Genomic DNA, 21,386 nt, shown 5'->3' with positions numbered 1-21,386 from the left:
ATTGCTGTTATCAGGTGGATCTTGGCTGAAAGCAGAGAATATCAGAAAGATATCTACTTCTGTCTTGATTATGCAAGGACATTTGAGGATAATGAGGATGATAACATATTATGGATGACATAGGGAAGAGTGGGAATTCCAGAACACTTAATTGTGTTCTTGCGGTCTGGGGGCTGGCCCTATTACCAAATACTAAGTGGACGCCTGCCTCTCCCCACAGAAGAATTTATTTCAAAGGACGGCATTGAATCTGCAGCTAAGGGAGAGGGACATATCTGATCGGAGCACACGGGAGCAGATGAAGGGGGAGTTTGAGAGAGTGGAGCACATTCTGGCTCACCAGGCATTGAGGATGATGACCCCAATTAGAGCAGCCAGTCCACAGAGAGGACCACATGGCCAGCCCACTATGAGACATGATGACCCTCACTGACCCTGCAGGAACAGCACCTGAATCAGTGTGGGAATTGTGCCCGACCTGATCCCGCCACACCGAGGCAAAGCACTGGGGGAGAGCAGTGGAATGGTGAGGGAATGGAGCAGCAAGGTCCTCAGGGAATGCTGAAGGTGGACTTTGGGCCAGGGCGTGATGCCCCAACAGACTGGAATGGAAAACACTCTTAAAGGCCAACAAATTATCCTTGAACTAACTACAAGCTTTTCTTTCTTGTTGTGTTTTGTTTTGTTCTTTGTCAGTGGTTTGTTGTTGTTTTGTTGTATATTGTTGCTTGGTTTTGCTCTGTCTTGTTTCTGTGCATGTTGTTATCTCCGCAGGTCTGTCTAAATAAAATAGGCTGGATGAACAATCTGGAGGAGAAAACAACGGGACCAACAGTTCCGGGGGGACATGGGAGAGGGGGAGGTGGGAGGAAAGGAAGTGGTGTTAACAAACCCAGGGACAAGGGAACAACAAGTGATCCAAATTGGTGGTAAGGAGTGTGTGGGAGGCCTGGTAGGGCATGGTCAAGGGTAATGTAACAAAGAGGTATTGCTGAAACCCAGGTGGGGACTGAGCCTGATAGTAGGACAGGAGGAAAGTCAAGGGAAATAGAGCAAAGAGCTGGGAGACAAAGGGCATTTATAGATATCTAGATAAAGACATGTACATATGCAAATATATTTATATATGAGGATTGGGAAATAGATCTATGTGCCTATATTTATAGGTTTAGTATTAAGGTAGCAGAAGGACATTGGGCCTCCATTCAAGTACTCCCTCAATGCAAGAATACTTTCTTCTATTAAATTGGCATTCTGTGATGCTCACCTTCCTGACACAACCGCTGAAGATAAAACAGGTGAATAAGCAAATGTGGTGAAGAAAGTTGATGGTGCCCAGCTATCAAAAGATATAGTGTCTGGGGTCTTAAAAGCTTGAGGGTAAACAAGTAGTCATCTAGCTCAGAAGCAACAAAGCCCACATGGAAGAAGCACACCAGCCTGTGCAATCATGGGGTGTTGAAGGGATCAGGTATAAGGCATCCTCAGAACAAAAAATCTTACCATAGTGAATGAGGGGGTGAGTGTAGAGTGGAGACCCAACATCCATTTGTTGGCAACTGGAGATCCCCTTGCAGAGGGGTCTAGGGGAGGAAATGAGTCAAGGTGCAATGTAGCAACGATGAAAAATACAACTTTCCTCTAGTTCCTAATGTTTCCTCCCAGCCCTCCCCCCCACCCCCACCCTCCGCACTATCATGATCCAAATTCTACCTTGCAAGTCTGGCTAGACCAGAGGATGTATACTGATGCAGATAGGAGCTGGAGGCACAGAGAATCCAGGGCCGATGATACCTTCAGGACCAGTGGTGTGAGTGGCAATTCTGAGAGGGTAGAGGGAGAGTGGGTTGGAAAGAGGGAACTGATTACAAGGATCTACATGTGACCTCCTTCCTGGGGGATGGACAATAGAAAAGTGGGTGAAGGGAGATATCAGACAGGGAAAGATATGACAAAATAACAATTTATAAATTATCAAGGGCTCATGAGGGAGGGGGCAGCAGGGAGAGAGGGGGGAAAAAAGATGGCCTGAAACCAAGGGGTTAAGTGGAGAGCAAATGCTTTGAAAATGATGGGGGCAATGAATGTACAAATGTGCTTTACACAATGGCTGTATGTATGGATTGTGATAAGAGTTGTATGAGCCCCTAATAAAACGATTTTTAAAAATTGTGCTCTGGCAAAACCTGTACACAAAGAAGCAGTCAAGGGGTACTATAAGAAGTCTGCACACAGAGAACAGAACCAGAGGATACTGTGGGATTAAAATCAAACGAGGTGTCTGTCAGGGTTATGTGCCTTTGCCATGAGTATTCAATGTGAAAATCGAGCTGTTAATCTGAGAAGCTGCACTATGTGAAGACTATGACTTAGGATCAGAAAAAGATTAATTAACAACCAGGGATATGCAGATGATACCGCTTTGTTAATTGAAAGTGAAGAGGACTTGACATACTTGAGAGGATCAAAGACTTTAGCTACCAGTAAGAATTATATCTCAACAGAAAAAAAAATCTTCACAACTTCATCAGTAAACAACACCATGATAATCAGAAAAGTTTCATTTTCCTTGGATCTACAATCAATACCCACGGAAGCAGCAGTCAGGAAATCAAATGACTTCATGCATTGGGTAAAATGGCTGCAGGCGAGCTCTTTAAAATATAAAAAAGCAAAGATGTCACGTGGAAGACTAGCTCAAGCCATGGTACTTTCAATGGCCTCACGTGCACTTGAAAACTGGGCAATGAATAGAAAAGACTGAAAGAAGAATCGATTCCTTTGGATGACAGATATTGGAGAAGAGTATCGAACGTGCCATGGGCTGCCAAAAGAATGAACACACCTGGCTTGGACAAAGTAAGCCGGAATGCTCATCAGAAGTGAGGATGGGCGGGACCAGCCTGCAAAGCACATGGATGGGTGGGGGTGAGATGGGGGAGGAAAGAAAAAGACTAGATTGTGTAACTACCATGCAATGAAGGAAAGTTGAGCGGATGTTGGATCAAGCGTCAATTGACGTGATGGCGTGAGCATTCACACACTACTTTCACCTCCCTCTACCGCGTCTATAAAATGGTATCGGTATATTAAAACCAGTTCAATTTTTTCATTATTATTTTAAAAGTTGGCAAATAGGTATGTGTTAGTCTGGGTTGACTAGAGAAACAAATTCATAGACATGTATACGTGTATAAGGAAGAGCCTTATATCAGCAAGCAATTGTATCTTAACATGCCAACCCAGTCCAGATCAAGTCCATAAGGCTGATATTAGCCCATATGTCCAATAGGAGTCCATAAATTCCTCTTTAGACTCACACAGCCATGCAATGATGCCAAGTGCAGGAAGATCACAGGCCAGTGGGTAGAAAGTCTTGTAGATCTAGTGATGGTGGAAGCATATTAGCACTGTTATGGGTCTCCCCGTGACTCCTCCAGTTCCAGAGCTCTGGCTCCTTCAGTGTAGCTCCACGTGGCTTGTCAACAGGAATGTGTAGCAGAGTGTGTGTCCCACCTCCAGGGACGAAGAAAAGAATTCCTAGACTCCTCAGGCAAAAGGCTATGCCCACACCGAAGCCTCATTGACTATGACCTGATTGACAGGCTGGACTCGACCCTTCCCTCAAGTTGACAGTCGATTATGTAATCGTCACACAGTATAATTTTATTTCCCATCTTTATAACTTTTATGCTTCCCCTTTAATTTTCATTTGTCTTTTAAAAAATCCTGAAATTTTTACTTTGATCATATGGTTAACTTTACCAAATGTTTCATATCAGTTTATCAGGGTGCTTAGTTCTGGTGGAGGATAAAATAATACATAAGTTAGCAAAAGAGGTAACTGTAAGTCATGATCCGCTAACGTAAATAAATCGGGGGACTCAAAAATAACCGAGGAAGGCCTTTTAAGTTCTAAAGGCCTCTCTGAGAAAATGACATCTGGCCTGAGACCAAAAACATAACATTCCAGACATAGAAACAACCAGAGAAAAAGTCTGAAAGAAAAAAAAACAAAAACGGATTTGGCAGGTTTGGAAACAGAATGAAGGCCAATTGGCTGGATGAGTAGCAGAGAGTGATGGAGATCTGACTGGAGGGTCAAGCGGAGTGAGATCATGCAGGCTCTTGTAAGACTGTGGAAAGATGGATTTTTCCTAAAGGCTTTTAAGAAATGTAGCAATGTGATTTATGTTTTTAAAGAATCCTCCCCTCCCCCCCTTGGTGTCTATGTGGAAATTAGGAGGGGACTTCAAAATTCATGGAAAATTAGAATAAAAAGATAACAATTTCCCCTAAACTTTTTGAAGTCCTCTCATATATTGTAGGTAGTAAACAGCGAAGAAATATAAAAAATACTTAGTGATGAGTTGATTCAAATTTATGATGGAGATTTCATGTACGTATAGGCATAGGGGGGAGTGGAAGGGCAAAAGGAAGCTGATGTTAAGGAGTTCAAGAAGGAAGAGAATGTTTGAAACTGATTGTGGTAGCAATCGTACAATACTGCTTGATGTGATAGAAGTATGGAATGAAGGGCCTGTATTAGCTCCCAATGCAATGCTTTCAAAAAAAGGAAAAAGGCTAGGGCTTCAGAGAACAGAAGTGAAAGTATGACAAACGAGCAGGATGTATTTGCAGTAGTATATTGAGCATTTTCTTTTTCATACTTTCACTAGTTTTTCGGAGACGGTAATGGCTGTTGTAGCTGAAGTCATGGAATTGATTCCAAGACATGGTAATCCCATGTCACAGAGAACTGCTCCCCAGGGTGTAAATGGCTAGTCTTTATACTAATTAAGGTTTTGTGTTAACTTTGCTGGGCCAGGAGTCTCAGTGGTTTGCCAGTTAAACTGTCGTCATTGCCATGCTGAGATCTCCTTGGGGGTGTGGCCCATTTCCAAGGTGAGTCCATGCCGTGGAAACATGCAGGAGTCCTTTTGGCTAGTGCTTATGTGTTGGCCTGCTAACCACAAGGTCCCTAAGGTCAGCAGTTTAAAACCATTAGCTGCTCTGTGGGAAAACGATGGGGCTTTCTATTCCTTGATTTTTCTTTTTTGGGGGGCCTTTCTATCCCTGTCAAGAGTCATAGTCTGCGAAAACCACAGGGATAGCTCCAAAAGGGTCAACTCTGAATCAGCATGGACTCCATAGCACAGAGGGTTTTGAGTGAGTGGAAAGCATGCTTGTTTTTTGCTGGGTCTGCAGTCTGCATCTGGCTCAGAAACATCTGGTTCTTCAGACATGAACCAGTGACCTGCAGTATGGCCGGCTGCTCATTCACCTCTGCATCAGCTCTGCGTGGGCACGTTATGAGTTTTTGCTTTGACATATGATCTGTAGATGAAGATGGGGGTTTCTACTATGAATTAACATCAACTTGATGGCAGTGGGGATTTTTGTTTATATCTCTACAACTGTGTGAGCCATTTACAAGACATACTCTCTTACTCTCTGTATAAACACACATACCTAAGTTTACTGGTTTTGTTTCTCTAGAAAACCCAGTCGAAGGAAACAGACTACCCCACCTTCCTCTTGAGGAGCCTCTGAGTGATTCTGAACCACCCACCTTCAATTAGCAGTCCAGAGAGTAACCACAGCTAGAATACAGCAGTGTCTCACTACCATCAAGTCAATTTTGACTCATAGTGATGCTATTGGACAGAGTAGAAGTGCCAATATGGGTTTCATCTTCATCCCATGGAGCACCTGGTGGTTTTGAACTGCTGACCCTGCAGTTAACAGCCCAATGTGTAACTGGTATGACACCATGGTCCCTGTTGTATAATGTCTATAATTCATATGTCAGATTAAAAACTTCTCTTGTGGAGGCCAGACCCACTCTTTGCCTTTCCTTTCCTCCTGAGACATCCAGAGCTAGACACACATGTGGAAACCTGTTCCAACGTTGAGATGTTTCCACTGCCACTTGATCCACAAAACTTTCCACCCGTGTGCCTGTGATCTTCCTGCATTCGGCATCATTGCATGTGCTTTGAGTCTAAAGAGAAAATTATGGACTAGTATCCAACATATGGGATAATATTGGACTTATGGACTTGATCTGGACTGGGATGTTTTCTCAATATACAATTGAGTGTCTATGAATTTCTCTAATCAACCCCCAAACTGATAGGGTAGAGCTATCCCTTTGGGTTTCCTAGACTTTACAGGAATAGAAAGCCCCACCCATACTTCTCCCACAGAGCAGCTAGTGGTTTTGAACTGCTAACCTTATGGTTAACAGCCCAATGCATAACCCATTATACCACCAGGGCTCCTAAGAATGAGAGGATGGATGAAAAGGGACTTGTCAGTATTGATGCGCACACAAATAGAAAGTAGGTGGAGAGATGGATGCATTTGTGGTTTTGTGGTAGTCACTTTCCACGTGGGGGATCTGGGTTGGATTCCAGGTCAGTGCACCTCATGAGCAGCATCCATTGTTTCCTGTCAGTAGAGTTGTAAGTTGCTCCATAGTTTTCAGTGGTGTTAGTGTACTGGGAAAAAACCGTCATCTTCTCAAAAATCAGTCAATAAAATTATTGGTCTGATTCCCCATGCACAGAATCACGAGTCACAGGCTACCTCAGTTATAGCTACCAACAGACAGACAAATAACATATTAAAGAAAATTAAGTGCCAGTGTTGTTGTTAGGTGCCATTAAGTTGGTTCTGACTCATAATGTCACTAACACACAAAAGAACAAAACACTCGGAGGGAAAGTGCTATGTTTTCAATAAATGGAAATAATAGACCATTGGTGTGGCCAGAGGATTTATGGAGCTGAAGCCTTGCAAGTTCAAAAATAACTTTTAAGTGATGGGAGATTTTAGGTAGAGGGAATATATGAGTTTTAGAAAAAGCAATTTAAAATAGTCTAACCTTGGCAAACAAGAAGGAAATGTTTCTCCGTAACAAGAAAAGCAGCCGGATAAAGCTGGAAAGCAGTGCGGCAAAGTGGGAGGGGGGAGGGGAAGTTTTTGAGAAACTAGATTTTTACTCTTAGTCTCCTAATCACTATGATCACTTTGGATTTGAGAGAAATGGGAAAAGCCGGTGTAGTAAATATGTAGAGGTAAGAACCCTTTTTATATAACTGAAATAGACATTTATAGGCATAAAAGATAAATAGAATGGATGTGGGTAAATTGGAAACCTTATCCACTTCTGGTCAGAATGCAAAATAATTGAAAACAGTAAGGTGGTTTCTTACTGTTGGAAAAAAAAAAAGTAAAAAACTAGAACTACATTACCCACCAACTTCACTCATGAAAGCAAACTCAAAAAGAGGCTTGTGTACTCACTTTTGTTCTAACAACCTGGCATTCTGTGATGCTCACCCTCCCAGCTCAATCGCTAAAGACAAAATAGGACCATGAGCAAATGTGATAAGCAGATGGCGCCCGGCTATCAAGATAGAGGATCTGGGGTCTTAAAGGCTTGAAGTTAAACAAGCGGCCATCTAGCTGAGAAGCAAAATGTCCACATGGAAGAAACACACCAGCCTGTGTGATCATGAGGTGTCGATGGCATCAGGTAACAGGCATCAGAAGATCCCAAACCAACAAACAAAATAAAAACGTATTGTTGAGAACAAGAGGGGTCAGAGCAGAGACCCCAAATCCATCTGTAGATGGATCACAAGGAGGGGATGAGTCAACCCGGGCACAGTGTAGCACACAATGAAACACACCATATTCTGGTCCCTTGAGGTTTCCTCACCTCCACTATCATGACCCCAGTCCTGCCTTTCACTGCAGGCTAGACCAGAGAATGTGCACGGGTACAGAGAAGAGCTCATGACACACAGAATCCAGGAACAGGAATGGGAGTAGCAATACCTACTAGGTATAGTAGTAGTAAGGTAAAGGGAAGGTGGGGAGGAAGGGGGAACAGATCAACAGAAACCATGGGAGGAGATAGAGGTTGGTGTGAGATAGGAAAATAATAATTTATAATGTATCAAGGGGTCATAAGGGGGGGCAGAGAGGGGAGGGGAAAAAAGAGGAGCTGATACCAAGTAAATGTTTAGAGATGGCAATATATGTACAAATAGGCTTGATACAATTAATATATGGATTGCTATAAGAGCTTTAAGAGCCCCAACTAAAAAGTATTTTAATAAAAAAAAAACTAAACAGAAACAACTTAAAAATGGCTCCAGAAATTAAATGAGAAAGTGTTACATTTGAACCAGACTATATCTGCTATAATCAACTTAAAAAAAAAAGACTTGTGGACCAATGTTTATTGTAGTACTATTCACCATGCAAAAGGTGGAAACAACTCAAGTGTTCACCAGATGAATGGACATACACAATGTGGCAAATTCATGCAAAGTACTACAACTTAACCAGTAGGATAGACGAAGGCTTTTTTTTTTTAATATATGAAGTCTTGATACATTCTTTTGACCTTGAAAACTTTAGGACAAATCGTGAAGGAGATCACTTAAAGACCAGAATAGGCAAATGCATAGAGACCCAAGTTTGTTCCTGGTTATCAGGAGTTTAAGGTGTGTGGGGACAGGTTTATGGCAGTGGAATAATTACATTGGTTAAATGTAGGGCCGCACAGCTGATTATAATTGTTAATAAGCTGCACACCTCTAAAAAGATGCATTGGCAAAGGCTGTGATATACAAAGTGGACTGACACAATGGCTTCAATGGGTTTAGGCATGATTGTGAGGGTGGTCCAGGACTGGGCAGTTCTTTGTTCTGCTGTAAATAGGGTCTCTGGGAGTGGACAGCACATAACAAAGAGTAGCCATAGAGGCTGCTTTTGTACAAACATTTTGGTTCATTTGGATGTTTGCGATTTGGGGCTTTTCCAGTTACCGCATATACTCATGTATCAGCAGCTTGAGTTTTTCAGCATATTTTTTATGTTGAAAAAGCCACCCTCGGCTTATACTTAAGGGTCCTATCTCTGCTAATCTCACACCAGCTAAAGCTGAAGCTCTGTTTGGACATACAGATGATGAGGAATCCAGTTTTGAAGGATTTTAACTCTTGTGTTTTAGCTTGGTTGATTGGGCTAAGGATTTTGTACTTTTATAATTATTTATATCATACTGTTTTTGTTGACCCTCTTCCACGTACAGAGGTAGTTTTCCTGGGTTTTTTTTTAAACTTATTTTAAAAAATATTTTACCTACTGATGCCTCAATTAATGTAATTTTATTGGTATCTATTGTTTTTTTGAAATTTACCAGTAGCTGCTGCATTTCCCACCCTAGGCTTACACTGGAGTAAGTTTTCCCAGTTTTTTTTTTTTTTTTTTGCCAATGGTAAAATTAGGTGCCTCGGTTTATATTCTAGTGGGCTTCTACTCGAGTATGTACGGTAATTGGCCTAATAACAGGTCTAAAACCTCTGTGCTACCTCCTAGTTCCATTCAAAATGCCTGGGGTCTTAAACTAGTGACCATCAAAGGCCCAACCCGATTTGCCTGGAGCAACAGAGGAAAAAGTTGGAATTAGGACTGAGAATGCTTGGCTGTTTCCAAAATAATGACAATAAATACTGAATATTTAGCTCAGAGGCCATTGACAGTCCTGATCAAACCTGAATTTCAAATTCTCATGGTCTCTAAACTTTCCGGAGTCATGGGGAATTAATGAACTGCTGGAAAACTATCTTTATCAAACCTAAAACAGTCCCTTAAATTTTCTTAATTAAACGGAATAGTTTAGCTTAACTAGTTAGTAAAACAGTCCTCTTAATATGCTCTTTTAAGAATTATCTGTACGGTATGAAAATGACAAAAGTGGCTTGACAGGAAACCTAAGGGCACTGAGTTTATGTAAATGAGAGAAATAAATCACAAAAGGAGATGGCAATTGTAAAACTTGAAGATTGTAATCAGTGTCACTAAATTGTATGTGTATAAACTTTTGGTGTGTTCTGCTGTGATTATTCTCAACAACAAAGTAAGCTTTAAAGAAAAATAAGTAAAAGCGAGAACTATGTAAACAGATGTCCCTCCCAAAGAAACGATTTCCATTATCAATTGACTTTTTAAAAAATGTAACACAGAAAGGTTGTTGCAATTTTCCACTTACCTTTCATTCCTCCACATTCTCATTGTAAAACTTATTGGAGTCACATTCTAATATATTACCCAAAATATCAATCTCCAAGACTAAACACACTTGGAAATGTGTTTTCTGCAAAAATGTACCTGGAGCTTTTAAGTAGCATATCACTTCTCCAGGCACAATCAGCAGTTGAAAGGCAGCTTTTAAACACAAGAACAATCAAACACCACAGTCATTGTTTTTTAAGCACAGTAACACGTGGTAGTGACAATTAAGATTGTAGTATTGGACTCATGCTTGCAAACCACAAGTCTTAATCTGCTATGGCTATTTCTGAAACTGTGTGGGCTTACCATTCTACTCATCTAAGAAATTCGTTGGAGGCATAAAACGTTTCTAACATTAAAAAAAGTTTCTAACAATAAGGAACCTTTGTCGTTTTCTTAAAAATATTTAAAAAGAATATATAGTTAGTGCTCTTGAAGACTTCAGGCTGGAGATTTGTATCATTCTGATTTTCTGCAGCCGGTCTGTATTATAGTTACTAAGGAAGGAGAAAAGAGAGGTACGGAGGACACACTATTTTGCAAACAATGGCACTGTTCCCTTCTTTCTTCATGGGATGGATAGTTCAGGTTTCCTTCGGCCTTCCCTCACTGCCCACCAGTACAATGGGCAACTATTTGGAATTACTGTTTTGATATTTCTTCATAGTTTTGAACGAAACTGTTAAAACAACTGATAAGCTGAAATGTTTATTTTCAATATGCAAAACTAATTATTTGAGGGAATCATGTTAGCACAGGCAAACTTATTCTACTTGAAAAGTGGACCTCTGTACCAAGTTGAAGAACGTGAAGAATGGAGAATTATTTAAATTCTCAAATGATTTATGGCCAATCTGTAAACCTGAAAAACAAATGGGAGTCAAAGAGAATTTTGATTAGAAACAAAACAAACTCAAGGACAGTGAAACAGGGCGCCACTGTGCCTGGAAAGATAAATGTTTCCTTCAAGACACCTAAAAGATTACAGTTATGAAAGAAACTGTCAACTAAATTGCAGTACTCTGAGACAGTTACTGGAGTTGGTAGCTTTTTGTTGCGATTCAGCGCCGCACCCTTCACCCCGCCTTCGAGGGAGGGCCCTAGAAAGGAAATGATTTGTTTTGTTTTCCTTCCCTAGAACCAGGAATGGCCCACCCACAAGTGAACCAAGACAAGTGAGAGGATGCCATCAACGCGGTCTAGTTTCTCCGTGGCCCCTCCGCACAGCATCGTGTCCCAAAGAGAGTTTCTGTCGCAGGTTCCGCAAGCGTAGGAGGCCGCGAAGGAGACCGCAGTTGCCCAACAGTTGGGTTCCCAGGCTGCCCGGTGTGACGTAGCAGCCTCCGCCCTGCCCTTCCAGCCCGGCGCTCGGACGCGGCCGGACGCCCTCGGGAGAAGCGGGGCGAACGTTCCCGAAGTGCGACCAGCCACTGAGGGCAGCTGCCGCCTCGCCGTCGCCAGACTCTCTCTACCCCCGGTTCCTTCTCCTTTGCCGCCACGACGTCCAGGCGCAACCGTCCCAACTTGACCGCAGCGCCCAAGTCGGCGCGGAGCAAGCCTGCAGCTTCCATTTTCTGGAATTTAACGCCTGGCCGCAGAGACCAGGCGCCGGACCGAGGATCAGCGGGCCGCGGGCAGAGTCCGGTGGCCTAGGAGCGATTTGCGTGCGCGCGCCCAGCACTGCGCGTGCGTGCACGCGCTCTCCACCTCCGACCAACCACCAATCGCTTCCTCTCTGGGCCTCGTGACTCCACAACGTGGCTCCTCCCACCACCCGCGCGCCTGCTGAGGAGGCTCTGCGTGCGCGCGCCCGCTCGCCCGCCTCGCGCTTTGGGGAAGGGGAGTGAGCGGAGCAGCTTACGTCGCGCGGGAGGCGGAGGCGGAGGCGACGGCGACCTCGGTGGCGGCGGGTACGGTTGCTCTCGCTCGCTCTCTAGGCGTCATGGCGGCTGCCGGGGGCCGATAAGCGGCGGGAGCGCGCGCGCGGCGGCGGCGACAGCGACGACACATTACTTTTCACTCTCGGTGCCTTCGCCGTTGGTGCTTCAATCATGAATTGATTGTTGGATCCACTCCTCGGGGGATCGTGCGTTGGTGCCGCGGGCCGGGGCTTCCCTTTCCCCTCCGCGTCCTTCCCCCTCCCCCTCGCCAGACGGACACCGCCACCCCGAGCCGCCCGGAGCTCGAGGACTTGGCGGCTTAGACTGCGGGCCCGGGCGCGGGGGAGGCCGCCGACCGGAGCCGGCTCCCGCGGCCCCGCGAGGCCCGCCCGCCCGCCGAGCCGCTGGTAAGAAAGGGGGCGTTGGGTGGGTCAGGATGTGGCGGGGAGGACGGGACCGGAGGGCGGGGGCGGTGCGGTGCCCGAGCGGTGGCCCAACCGCCGGGCGCTGGGAGAAGGCCGGGCGGCTCCGCGAGGGCTCCGCGCGGCGGCCGGGCCGGAGCGCGGGGGGCGTGTGAGCGAGGAGCGGCCGCGCAGAGCGCATCTCCGCGCCGGGCGGCCGGGCCGGGCCTTGTGGGCTTGGGGCCGGCCGGGACCTCTCCGAGAGTCACTCCACTCGGCGGGCGCGCCGGTGCGGCGGCGACCCGGGCTCCCCAGCACGTGGGAGCGGCGCGGAGGGGGAGGGGGCGGCGGCTCCGGCGAGCCCGGGAGGGCGCGGGGCGGGTCTGCGGGAAGTTTGAGGCGGGAAGGGACCGGGATGGGAGGCTTGGGAGAAGGCTAGTGGGGAAGGGAGTGGGAGTAGGGGGGCCCGGAGGGAGGCTGGTGGGAGCGGAGCTGCGACGGGCACGGGGAGCGAAGAAGGAGGTTTCCAAGCCCCTTACGAGTACCGCTTGGAAAACTTAGCAGGAGCAAAGCAACTAGTAAAAGCCTGTGTAGCGGAGGAGAAGCGATTTAAGGATTTAGGGAGGAGTCATTGTTGGGACGTGTGAGAGGCTAGAAAGCGGCATGTGCTCCGAGTTTTAGAATTGTTGTGGAAAAGCTTTCAGAAAGGGTTTAGAGAGGGGATGAAGGCAAAAGGAAGTTCCAGTGTACCGAGAAAGCCATTTTGGGGGAGGGGAAAAAAGAAAGGAACGAGTGAAGAGTGAACTTTCTGGAGAGACTTTCAGAAAGGCAATTGGTTAAAAGCACCAGTACTTAGATTTTTTTCAAAGAGCCAATTACTAGTAAATTGCTCTGGCTAGGGTTGGGGCTGACACAGCATTGGGTATAAATGCTGATTCGGATGATCACTTTTTAGAGAACCTGTCTGCAGAGTTTCCTGGACTACTCATAGTCTCCAGAGAATTAAAATCCTACTCCAGGTGCAGAGTTTGCGATAATTGACTAGGTGGCAGTCTCTTTCCTCCTTTTTTAGTGGAATAGAAATGATCGTAGGAGGGAATTCTCTGCTGAGGTCGGAGGACAAGCTCTGCTCTCGGCTGCCTCGGTACTTTTTTGCCTGGGGAAGGATCTGACGTCTACTTCCCCCGCTTCTTCCTCTCCCTCCCCTGTCAGAGATCTCCTTTGTTTATTCGTGGATGGATGGGGGGGGGGGACGAAGACTCTAGAGTGTTGTGCTGAAATCTTGAAAGGTGGAACTGCTGTGTAGTGGTCCATTATTTCTACCCAAACTCCTTACTTAAAGATACAGATGCTTACTGTATTGATCATCTGTTACCTTCTTTCTCCTTCTCTAATTCACGCATCTGTACATGTCCAAAACTGTTAAATCTTATCACTCTGCTTCAGTTTGTGTGGGAGCATTATTTTGACTAAGACATTTTTGTGAAGATTATATGGTTTCCATTCTCTTCTCATGGGAACATTTTCAAAACTTTCCCCTATGAGTATATGAAGTTTTTGGTGACAGGAATTAGCATTCATAAAAGATGATGCCAACCCACCCCTCCCCCATTTGCTTGACCAAGTGAATAAGATTCTATTTTTAAATCGTATATATGCCTATCCCATAGTAACACTTTACTTTATTAATCTATGTAAATAATACTACATGGTTGCATCTAATTCCTATGGATTTTATTAGTGTACAAATATTTTAATTTCTGACAAAAATTAAGTAGTAGTGCTTCAAATTCTAGTAAGAAATCAGACACTTAACAGGAGCCTAGCTATTTTAAGTAGAAGACATCATGTCTTCCTTACGATTTTTTGTTACATTGGTCTTAGGTAGGTTGGTGCATGTTCTAGAGAAGGTAAGATTTTTTTTCTGTAGAAAATATTCTTACCCTTTTAATATATTTTCCTTAGGTAAATCAGCAGTCCTGAGGAATCTGAATGTTGAAGAAAATTACTTGAATTTTTGATATTCAAGCAGTCAGTATTTATATTCATCATTTAAACTGAGGAGATTTATATTTTAAAACTTATTTATATTTACAATGAATGGACACAGTGATGAAGAAAGTGTTAGAAACAGTAGTGGAGATTCAAGGTAAGCACTTTATTATGAAGTTTTTGTATGAGTTCTGAAAGCTTGTTTGACTCTGCTTAGTTTTCCTCATAAGCAGTGGTTTCACATTGTTGCTGTTAGGTATCAAAATAGTAAAGAGTTTCTAACAGAACTATTGAAACTTTGTTGATAATGCAAATGTTAATGATTTTGAAAAATTGGGATGTACCAAGAAGAGTTTAAGTAGCGAGACGAGAATGTTTATGTTGTTTAAGTTAGCAAGTAACTAAGGAAGGCATTACAATTTATTTGGTTGTTTAAAGTTACAGGATATTAGAAATGAGTCAAAGTGGCTATGCTTCATGTACTTAGTAGACAGGACTGTCTGTAATACTGGATCTGTAGAACATTTCTGTCACTGAATATACTTTTGTTACCTTTAATGGAGACATTTATCAAAGTGTCACTGCAGCCCATTTAAAATTTTTTTTTCCTTTCAATTGGGACCTATAAATGAACCAAGAGTTCTTACTTGAAGTATGTTTTTGCAAAGAATAAATGAATAAATTTATGGGTGGGAGCCATGTGCACTAATGTGTTCAAAACTTTTCTAAATGAAAAGGAAATTGTAATTTTGTCCATAATTTCCAAATTTTGATTTACCTGCACATTAATAAACTATGTAGTTATATGCACTCATCAAATTTACAGATTAGGGATGTGCACTATGAAGTTAAAGTGCTTAGTTCTGTCTTACGAGCTGTGAATTAAACTCTAGTCAGGATTTTGCACATACAATATTAGGATTACGGTGTTTTTGCTTTGTTGAAAATTAAAGAAAAGTGTTGCAAATAACGACTTTAATTCGTTTGGGTTATAGAAAACCCTCAATTTTTACTTATAATTAACATGTTTTATTTACCATGATAACACCTAACTAACATTAAATACAATGATGAAAGAATGGGATGTAGGAAACAAAGTTTGGTAGTTGGGGGGGGGTGTCTCTGAAAAACTGCTGGATAGGAAATAGAATAGAGGTATGTTTGACCTGTGACTTGGAAATTTCCAGAGCATGTACAATTTCGATATTCATTCCCATGTTTTTCTAGGTATATTTTAGTTTATCTGCTTTCATAGCACATTGGGCTAATAAGAACATACATGTATTTTCTTTAAAGAAAAAGTAAGAAACTGTTGTGAGAGCAGCATAGTTTTGACCAGGGGTCCTCAAACTTTTTCAACAGGAGGCCTGGTCACTGTCCCGCAGACCCGTTGGAGGGCCAGACAATAGTTTGTGTGTTTTTTTTACTATGATCAAATTCCTATGCACACTGCACATACCTTATTTTGAAGTGAAAAACAAAACGGGGAAAAACACCCGGTGGGCCTGATAAATGTCCTTGGCGGATCGCATGTAGCTCGCCGGCTGTAGTTTGAGGACGCCTGGTTTAGAAAACCAATATTGGTTTAAGAGTTTAAAAAAATCTGAATTGACATCATTTATATTTTTAGTTAACACCATGACATGTTCTCTAATGATTTTCTCAAGTATAAAAGGAGAGAGGAAATGTGTAAAGCTATAGCATACCGTCTCTTTGCAAATTGTAACATTTCTGACGAGATTGACTAAATTGATAGGTTGAATTAAAACACCATTGAATCCAGCTTTGCAAATCTTTATAGATACTTGACTTTAGTAGGTGAGTAGAAGAATCACTTGATCATTTTTTTATTAATGAGCAATGAAATGGACTATCTAGAAAAAATAGGCATCAAACTACTTCGAACAGAAAATTAGATTCTTGAGAGTAAACCTACTTGAGTAACGTGCAGAGATCACAATCTGGTCCTCCCTCACCTATTGGAGAAACTTGTTGAGATAGTTTGTAGTCTGCAACTCTGTCAAAAGCAAGGGGTCTGAGGCAGGCCTGGGAAGTCAATAAAGGGAATCTTTTACAATGAATATTCATCATAAACAGTTGCAAAATGTATTCAATTCTGTTACTTCTATGTTACTTCCTGAAAATGTGGTTGTCAGGTTACCTAGTTATTACTCTTAACTGAAGTAGAGACTGCTTCCATTTTGCTTTCATTTTGTTTCTTACTGCGCTTTTGCTATGTGTTTCCTTTGTTCTAATGTCCTTCTTACTAAGATTTAATCCTGACTCTTTCAAAGCTTCCATAATAAGGCTGTACGGATAAGGGAAATTGTGCCTAGTTAAAAGACTGAGGGAGTGAACTTTTTAGATACAGGAATTTCCATACTTAATTCTAAAAGTTACCATAACTTTTTGAGTGTTTATTGAATGTACAATAATGAGGAGAAATACACATAGATTTGAAAATGGTAATACATTATAAGTAGTTTTTTAAAGGGAAGTTTACTTTTCCTTAAAATTTTCCATCTATTTTTACGGAAGAACTTTCCACTCCTTCACTCTTTTTGTGTTTATGTGTGTAAGTTGATGACATGAAACGGAATTCAAGAAATTGTCATTTGGCAATTTTAGTCTCTGAAATTTCTTTTTCCCCTTTGGTTGTCTCTGTGTAGACAGTTCTCTTTGACCATTGATGGAAATGAAGAATCAGATGTAGGAAGAATTTGTCTCTTGACTATGCTGTGACAGATGACTTTGAATGTTATTACTAAGAAATGTGGGCCAGGATGCACCTGTATAACAGTTTCAGCACAACATAAAGCTTCATATAACTGAAGTTAGCTTTCTAAAGATATTCTTGTCAGATTTCAAAGAAAGAATTCCCAGCTGTGTGGATTTGTGGTGTTACTTGCAACCAAGTTTTTCAAATCCTGGTTAGACAATTTCCACTTCAGAATATTTTGAATGATGATTTGCTCCAGGAATAGACTGAAGGGGAAGGATCAGAGATAAATGACCACATTTTGCTCGCTTTTGGATGATTGGAAGGTGCTTCATACTCAGCAGAATGTCTACATGCATGTAAATTTGTCCAGACACATTTGAAAATTTATTTTAATCATTTTAAATTGAGTAGACTCTAGATAGTATGTGCTGAAATAATTCTTAGAGGATGTGGGAAATGGTGATTCGTTGTACTGACACTAACTTTGGAGCTGGCACTGGTGCTTTGCTGGCCTAATGTGATAGAGCTTTTTTTTTTTTTTTTTCAATTTTGCACTTTACAATATTAGGAATGCTTTATTATATTGAAAGCATGCATTAGGAGGTATTCAACTTTCTATTTACATAGAGGAATTCTGTGTTGTGCTTACATTGTCTTGTAGAAAATAATGTTTCACATTTCATCTATCTTGATGATAACTTTTAAAACAGTATTTTTGGGGAAGCAGTCATGTATAGTTAGTGAGAAAATATATCTGAGAATGCTTTAAACAAAAATCTTAAAAATTAACAGGCTTTAAAGATGTCCTACTTGACCTCATAAATAAAAGAAATATTCAATCAAAGATTGAATACAGGCCACATTTTCTACCATTTGTCTGTTAGTGTCCTGGTGACTGCTACTGTAGCACACCAGTTTGTGTAACATTGCACTTATAGAGAACTTTTCTGTAAGCAGTACCAATTATAGAGTGTCCCCCCACCCCCCATTATAGTTTTTATTTAAATTCCAAGCACTTATATGAAAAATAGGAAAAGTCATAGGATTGAACCACTGGCTCTTAATTTTTCTCTCTGTGTGTGATACCGTTAATTACAGGAAAAATGAATGCTATACCTCATTTTTGGTTAATTTTAGTTCAGTATTTGCCCTTTTTAAAAATTTTCTTTCCCTAGATGTTCTGTTCACATTACACCCATTGGCATCAAGTTGATTCTGATGCATAGTGTCACTATAGGACAGGGGAGAACTGCTCTAGAGTTTCCAAGGGTATAAAGCAGACTGCCATCTTTTCAAAGCAGATTGTCACACACATCCCCTCTTTAATTGGAGCAGGTGGTGGGCTCCAACTGCCAACTCTTGGGTGAGCAGCCAGGCACTTAGACAAACTGCATCACCAGGGCTTAAACATTCAATTTCTTTTGCTCTGACAACTCAGTAATGTAGCTGGAAGTTTAGTAGTAGGTATATGCTCCTCTAAAGTTTAGACATAAATGATGAAGGATAAGAGAACTGTACATGACTTTAAAAACATTTTTTGTACACAGGTATGAAATAATACGTAAGCAAGCACAAATGCAAAGTTGCCTCTATTTACTGCTTCAGTAGTTGCTTATTAAAGCAGTGGTTCTCAACCTGTGGGTCACAACCCCTTTGGGGGTCGAACAACCCTTTCACGGGGGTCGCCTGATTTATAGCAGTAGCAGAATTAAAAGTAACAATGAAAATTATATGGTTGGGGGGTCACCACAACATGAGGAAATGTATTAAAGGGCCACGACATTAGGAAGGTTAAGAACCACTGTATTAGGTGGATATTGTTGGTACTAATTAGTATTTAAAAATTAAGGGTATTCATAGAGTAGAGATAAGAGATGGTGAACATTTTTTGTTTCTTACATTTTATTTTAGAGATGTTAAAGTACATAAAGCTGGCAGCCCTAATTGTGACCCTTGAGCTAGTACCATTTGGTATCAGTGGGAGTTGGTTAGAAATGAAGACTCTTGGGCACTACCCCAGGACGAGTGAATCAGAATCTTCATTTTAACAAAAATCACAGGTGATTTTTATGCATATTAAATTTAGACCGTGCGGCTTCAAAAAGTTTGTAAATAAATTCCTCTGTCTTTTAATACTATTTTTCCACAACGGTTTTGATGATCAACACACGTGAACATATGTGAGATGAGTCCTCTACACTCATTCACCATCTTGCCATCGTTTGGATAGTGATACACATGCTTTTTAGAAAGTTGCTGAGAACCCTTAGGAACAACCGTGTCACAAAGAGTCAGGGTAGACATGTCTCTTACTGTGTGCTGTCAGGTTGATTCTGACAATCAGGGACCATGTAGGACAGAACTGCCACATATGGTTACCAAGTCTGTCATCTTTATGACGACAGATGCCACCACATCTTTCTCCTGCAAAGTGCCTCTTCTATCCAAACAACCAATCTAGACTAGAAGCCACGCTCTTCACCGTTTTGTTTCCAGGGCTAGTTTTCATCTCTTCAGAAATACTGATGGCAACTGGTGGCTTTCTCAGGCCAGGCGTGGGACACCCAGTACACTTTGCTTTACATGAATTATTCCAGTCTCACAAACTAATTTAATTGTTCAGGATGCAGGAATGTGCGCTTCACTTTTCAGATGTGGAAAGTAGATACAGCCATTTTTAAAAAGTTTTTAATTTTGGCTAAACATCAGGCTTTACTAAGATTTCATTGCTGTTTTCCTTTGGTGTCTTCTTTGCCCCCAAAGTCACATTGCATCTAGTTGGCCTCTCTTTCTTGATCTGCAACATTTTCTAAGTTTTCCTTACTTAAAAAAAGAGAATTATAGTGGGCAGATAATGTTTTAGAATGTCCCCTCCTGCAGTTGTCTAGTGATTTCATGAGGACTAAATAGGAATACCGTATATACTTGAGTATAAGCAGACCCAAATAAAAGCCGAGGCACCTAATTTTTTTTTTCATTTTTAAATCATTTTACTGGGGGCCCATACAACTCATCACAATCCATACACACATGCATTGTGTCATGCACATTTGTACATTGTTGCCATCATCATTCTCAAAACATTTTCTTTGTATTTGAGCCCTTATGAGATCATTTTTCCCCTCCCTTCCCGGCCCTCCCTTTCGAACCCTTGATAATTTATAGATTATTGTTATTTTGTCATGTTTTACACTGTCTGATGTCTCCCTTCACCCACTTTTCTGTTGTCCATCCTCCAGGGAGGGTTATATGTACATCCTTGTCATCTCCCCCTTTCTCCCCCACCTCCCCTCCCCGCCCCCACCCCACCCCCCAGGCACCTAATTTTACCACAAAACTACATTTAAAATGTGCTGAAAAACTCGGCTTATACACAAGTATTACGGTAGCTTAGAGCAAGTATACCAAAGAGGTGAATTATGCTTCTTTTTACATACTGTTGAAAAAATAATACCCACATTATATTGCTGCTGATATTAACTAACCTTAATCACTTAATGATGCTTACATCTGACTAGTTTCTCCTTTGTATAGATAATTATTTTCTCTTTTAACATTGTATTTTTTTGGATACAAGCTGCTTAATTGATATGGCCCATATATCAGCGAGTATAGGTGGGAATATCTACATAGACTAAATGGAATTCTTTCAGTAAGGGAGCTAGGTATTTTTCCTCATTTACTCTGATATTTATTATATAAACATGGATTTATGAAAATGTACTTTTTATTTCACATTATAAGCCAGTGTGTTATTTATTTTGTTGCTCAAATTCTAATTTTGCTCATTGGAAGCTTATTTCTATTTCCTTTATACTGGTGCCCATTCTTTTTGTTTTTGTATACTTTTCATTTTGGTACTACGAGATTCTCCGTCTTCATTTTGTATTTTCTTTTTCCGAGCCTCAGAATCAATCTATTTTCTCAGGAGTTTTGCTTATCTTGTTTTAAATTTTGTAATAATTTTTTCTATGTGCTTTTGGTGAGAGATAACATAGAAAACTAGTTTCCCTTTAAACAACTTCTACCCATATGTGAAGGAGCCCTGGGGGACTCTGGTGTGTTTTGGTAGGCATTGTGTTGCTAAAACTTCAAGGCCAAGGCTTCAAACTCACTAATCACTGAGAGGAGGAAAGTGAGGCTGTCAGCTGTCTGCTCCTGTACTAATTTACAGATTTGAAAACCCTCAATTGAATTATTAGGTGTTGGAATCAACATGTAAAGGAGCCCTATGGTTGTATTGAGGATGCCAGTTGCAAAGTGTATTCAAATACTACAGCTGCTCTGCGCAACCAA

General features: G+C 41.7%; 1 protein-coding gene across 2 annotated transcripts in view; it reads left to right on the top strand.

The window, feature by feature from the left end:
• Positions 1-11,261: 11,261 nt before the first annotated feature.
• CHD1 (chromodomain helicase DNA binding protein 1) overlaps positions 11,262-21,386 on the top strand; it is an 82,452-nt gene continuing 72,327 nt past the window's right edge. The window contains exons 1-2 of one of the 2 annotated variants that reach the window (XM_075541311.1): positions 11,262-12,382; positions 14,342-14,525. In XM_075541311.1, the coding sequence (XP_075397426.1) occupies positions 14,473-14,525 (53 nt within the window). In that variant the 5' untranslated portion in view covers positions 11,262-12,382; positions 14,342-14,472. The remainder of the gene's footprint in view (positions 12,383-14,341; positions 14,526-21,386) is intronic. The other variant, XM_075541310.1, reaches the window with a different exon arrangement.

This window comes from Tenrec ecaudatus, chromosome 2 (assembly GCF_050624435.1).
Source record: "Tenrec ecaudatus isolate mTenEca1 chromosome 2, mTenEca1.hap1, whole genome shotgun sequence".
Taxonomy (NCBI): Eukaryota; Metazoa; Chordata; class Mammalia; order Afrosoricida; family Tenrecidae; genus Tenrec; species Tenrec ecaudatus.
This window is presented reverse-complemented; position numbering and strand designations above follow the sequence as displayed.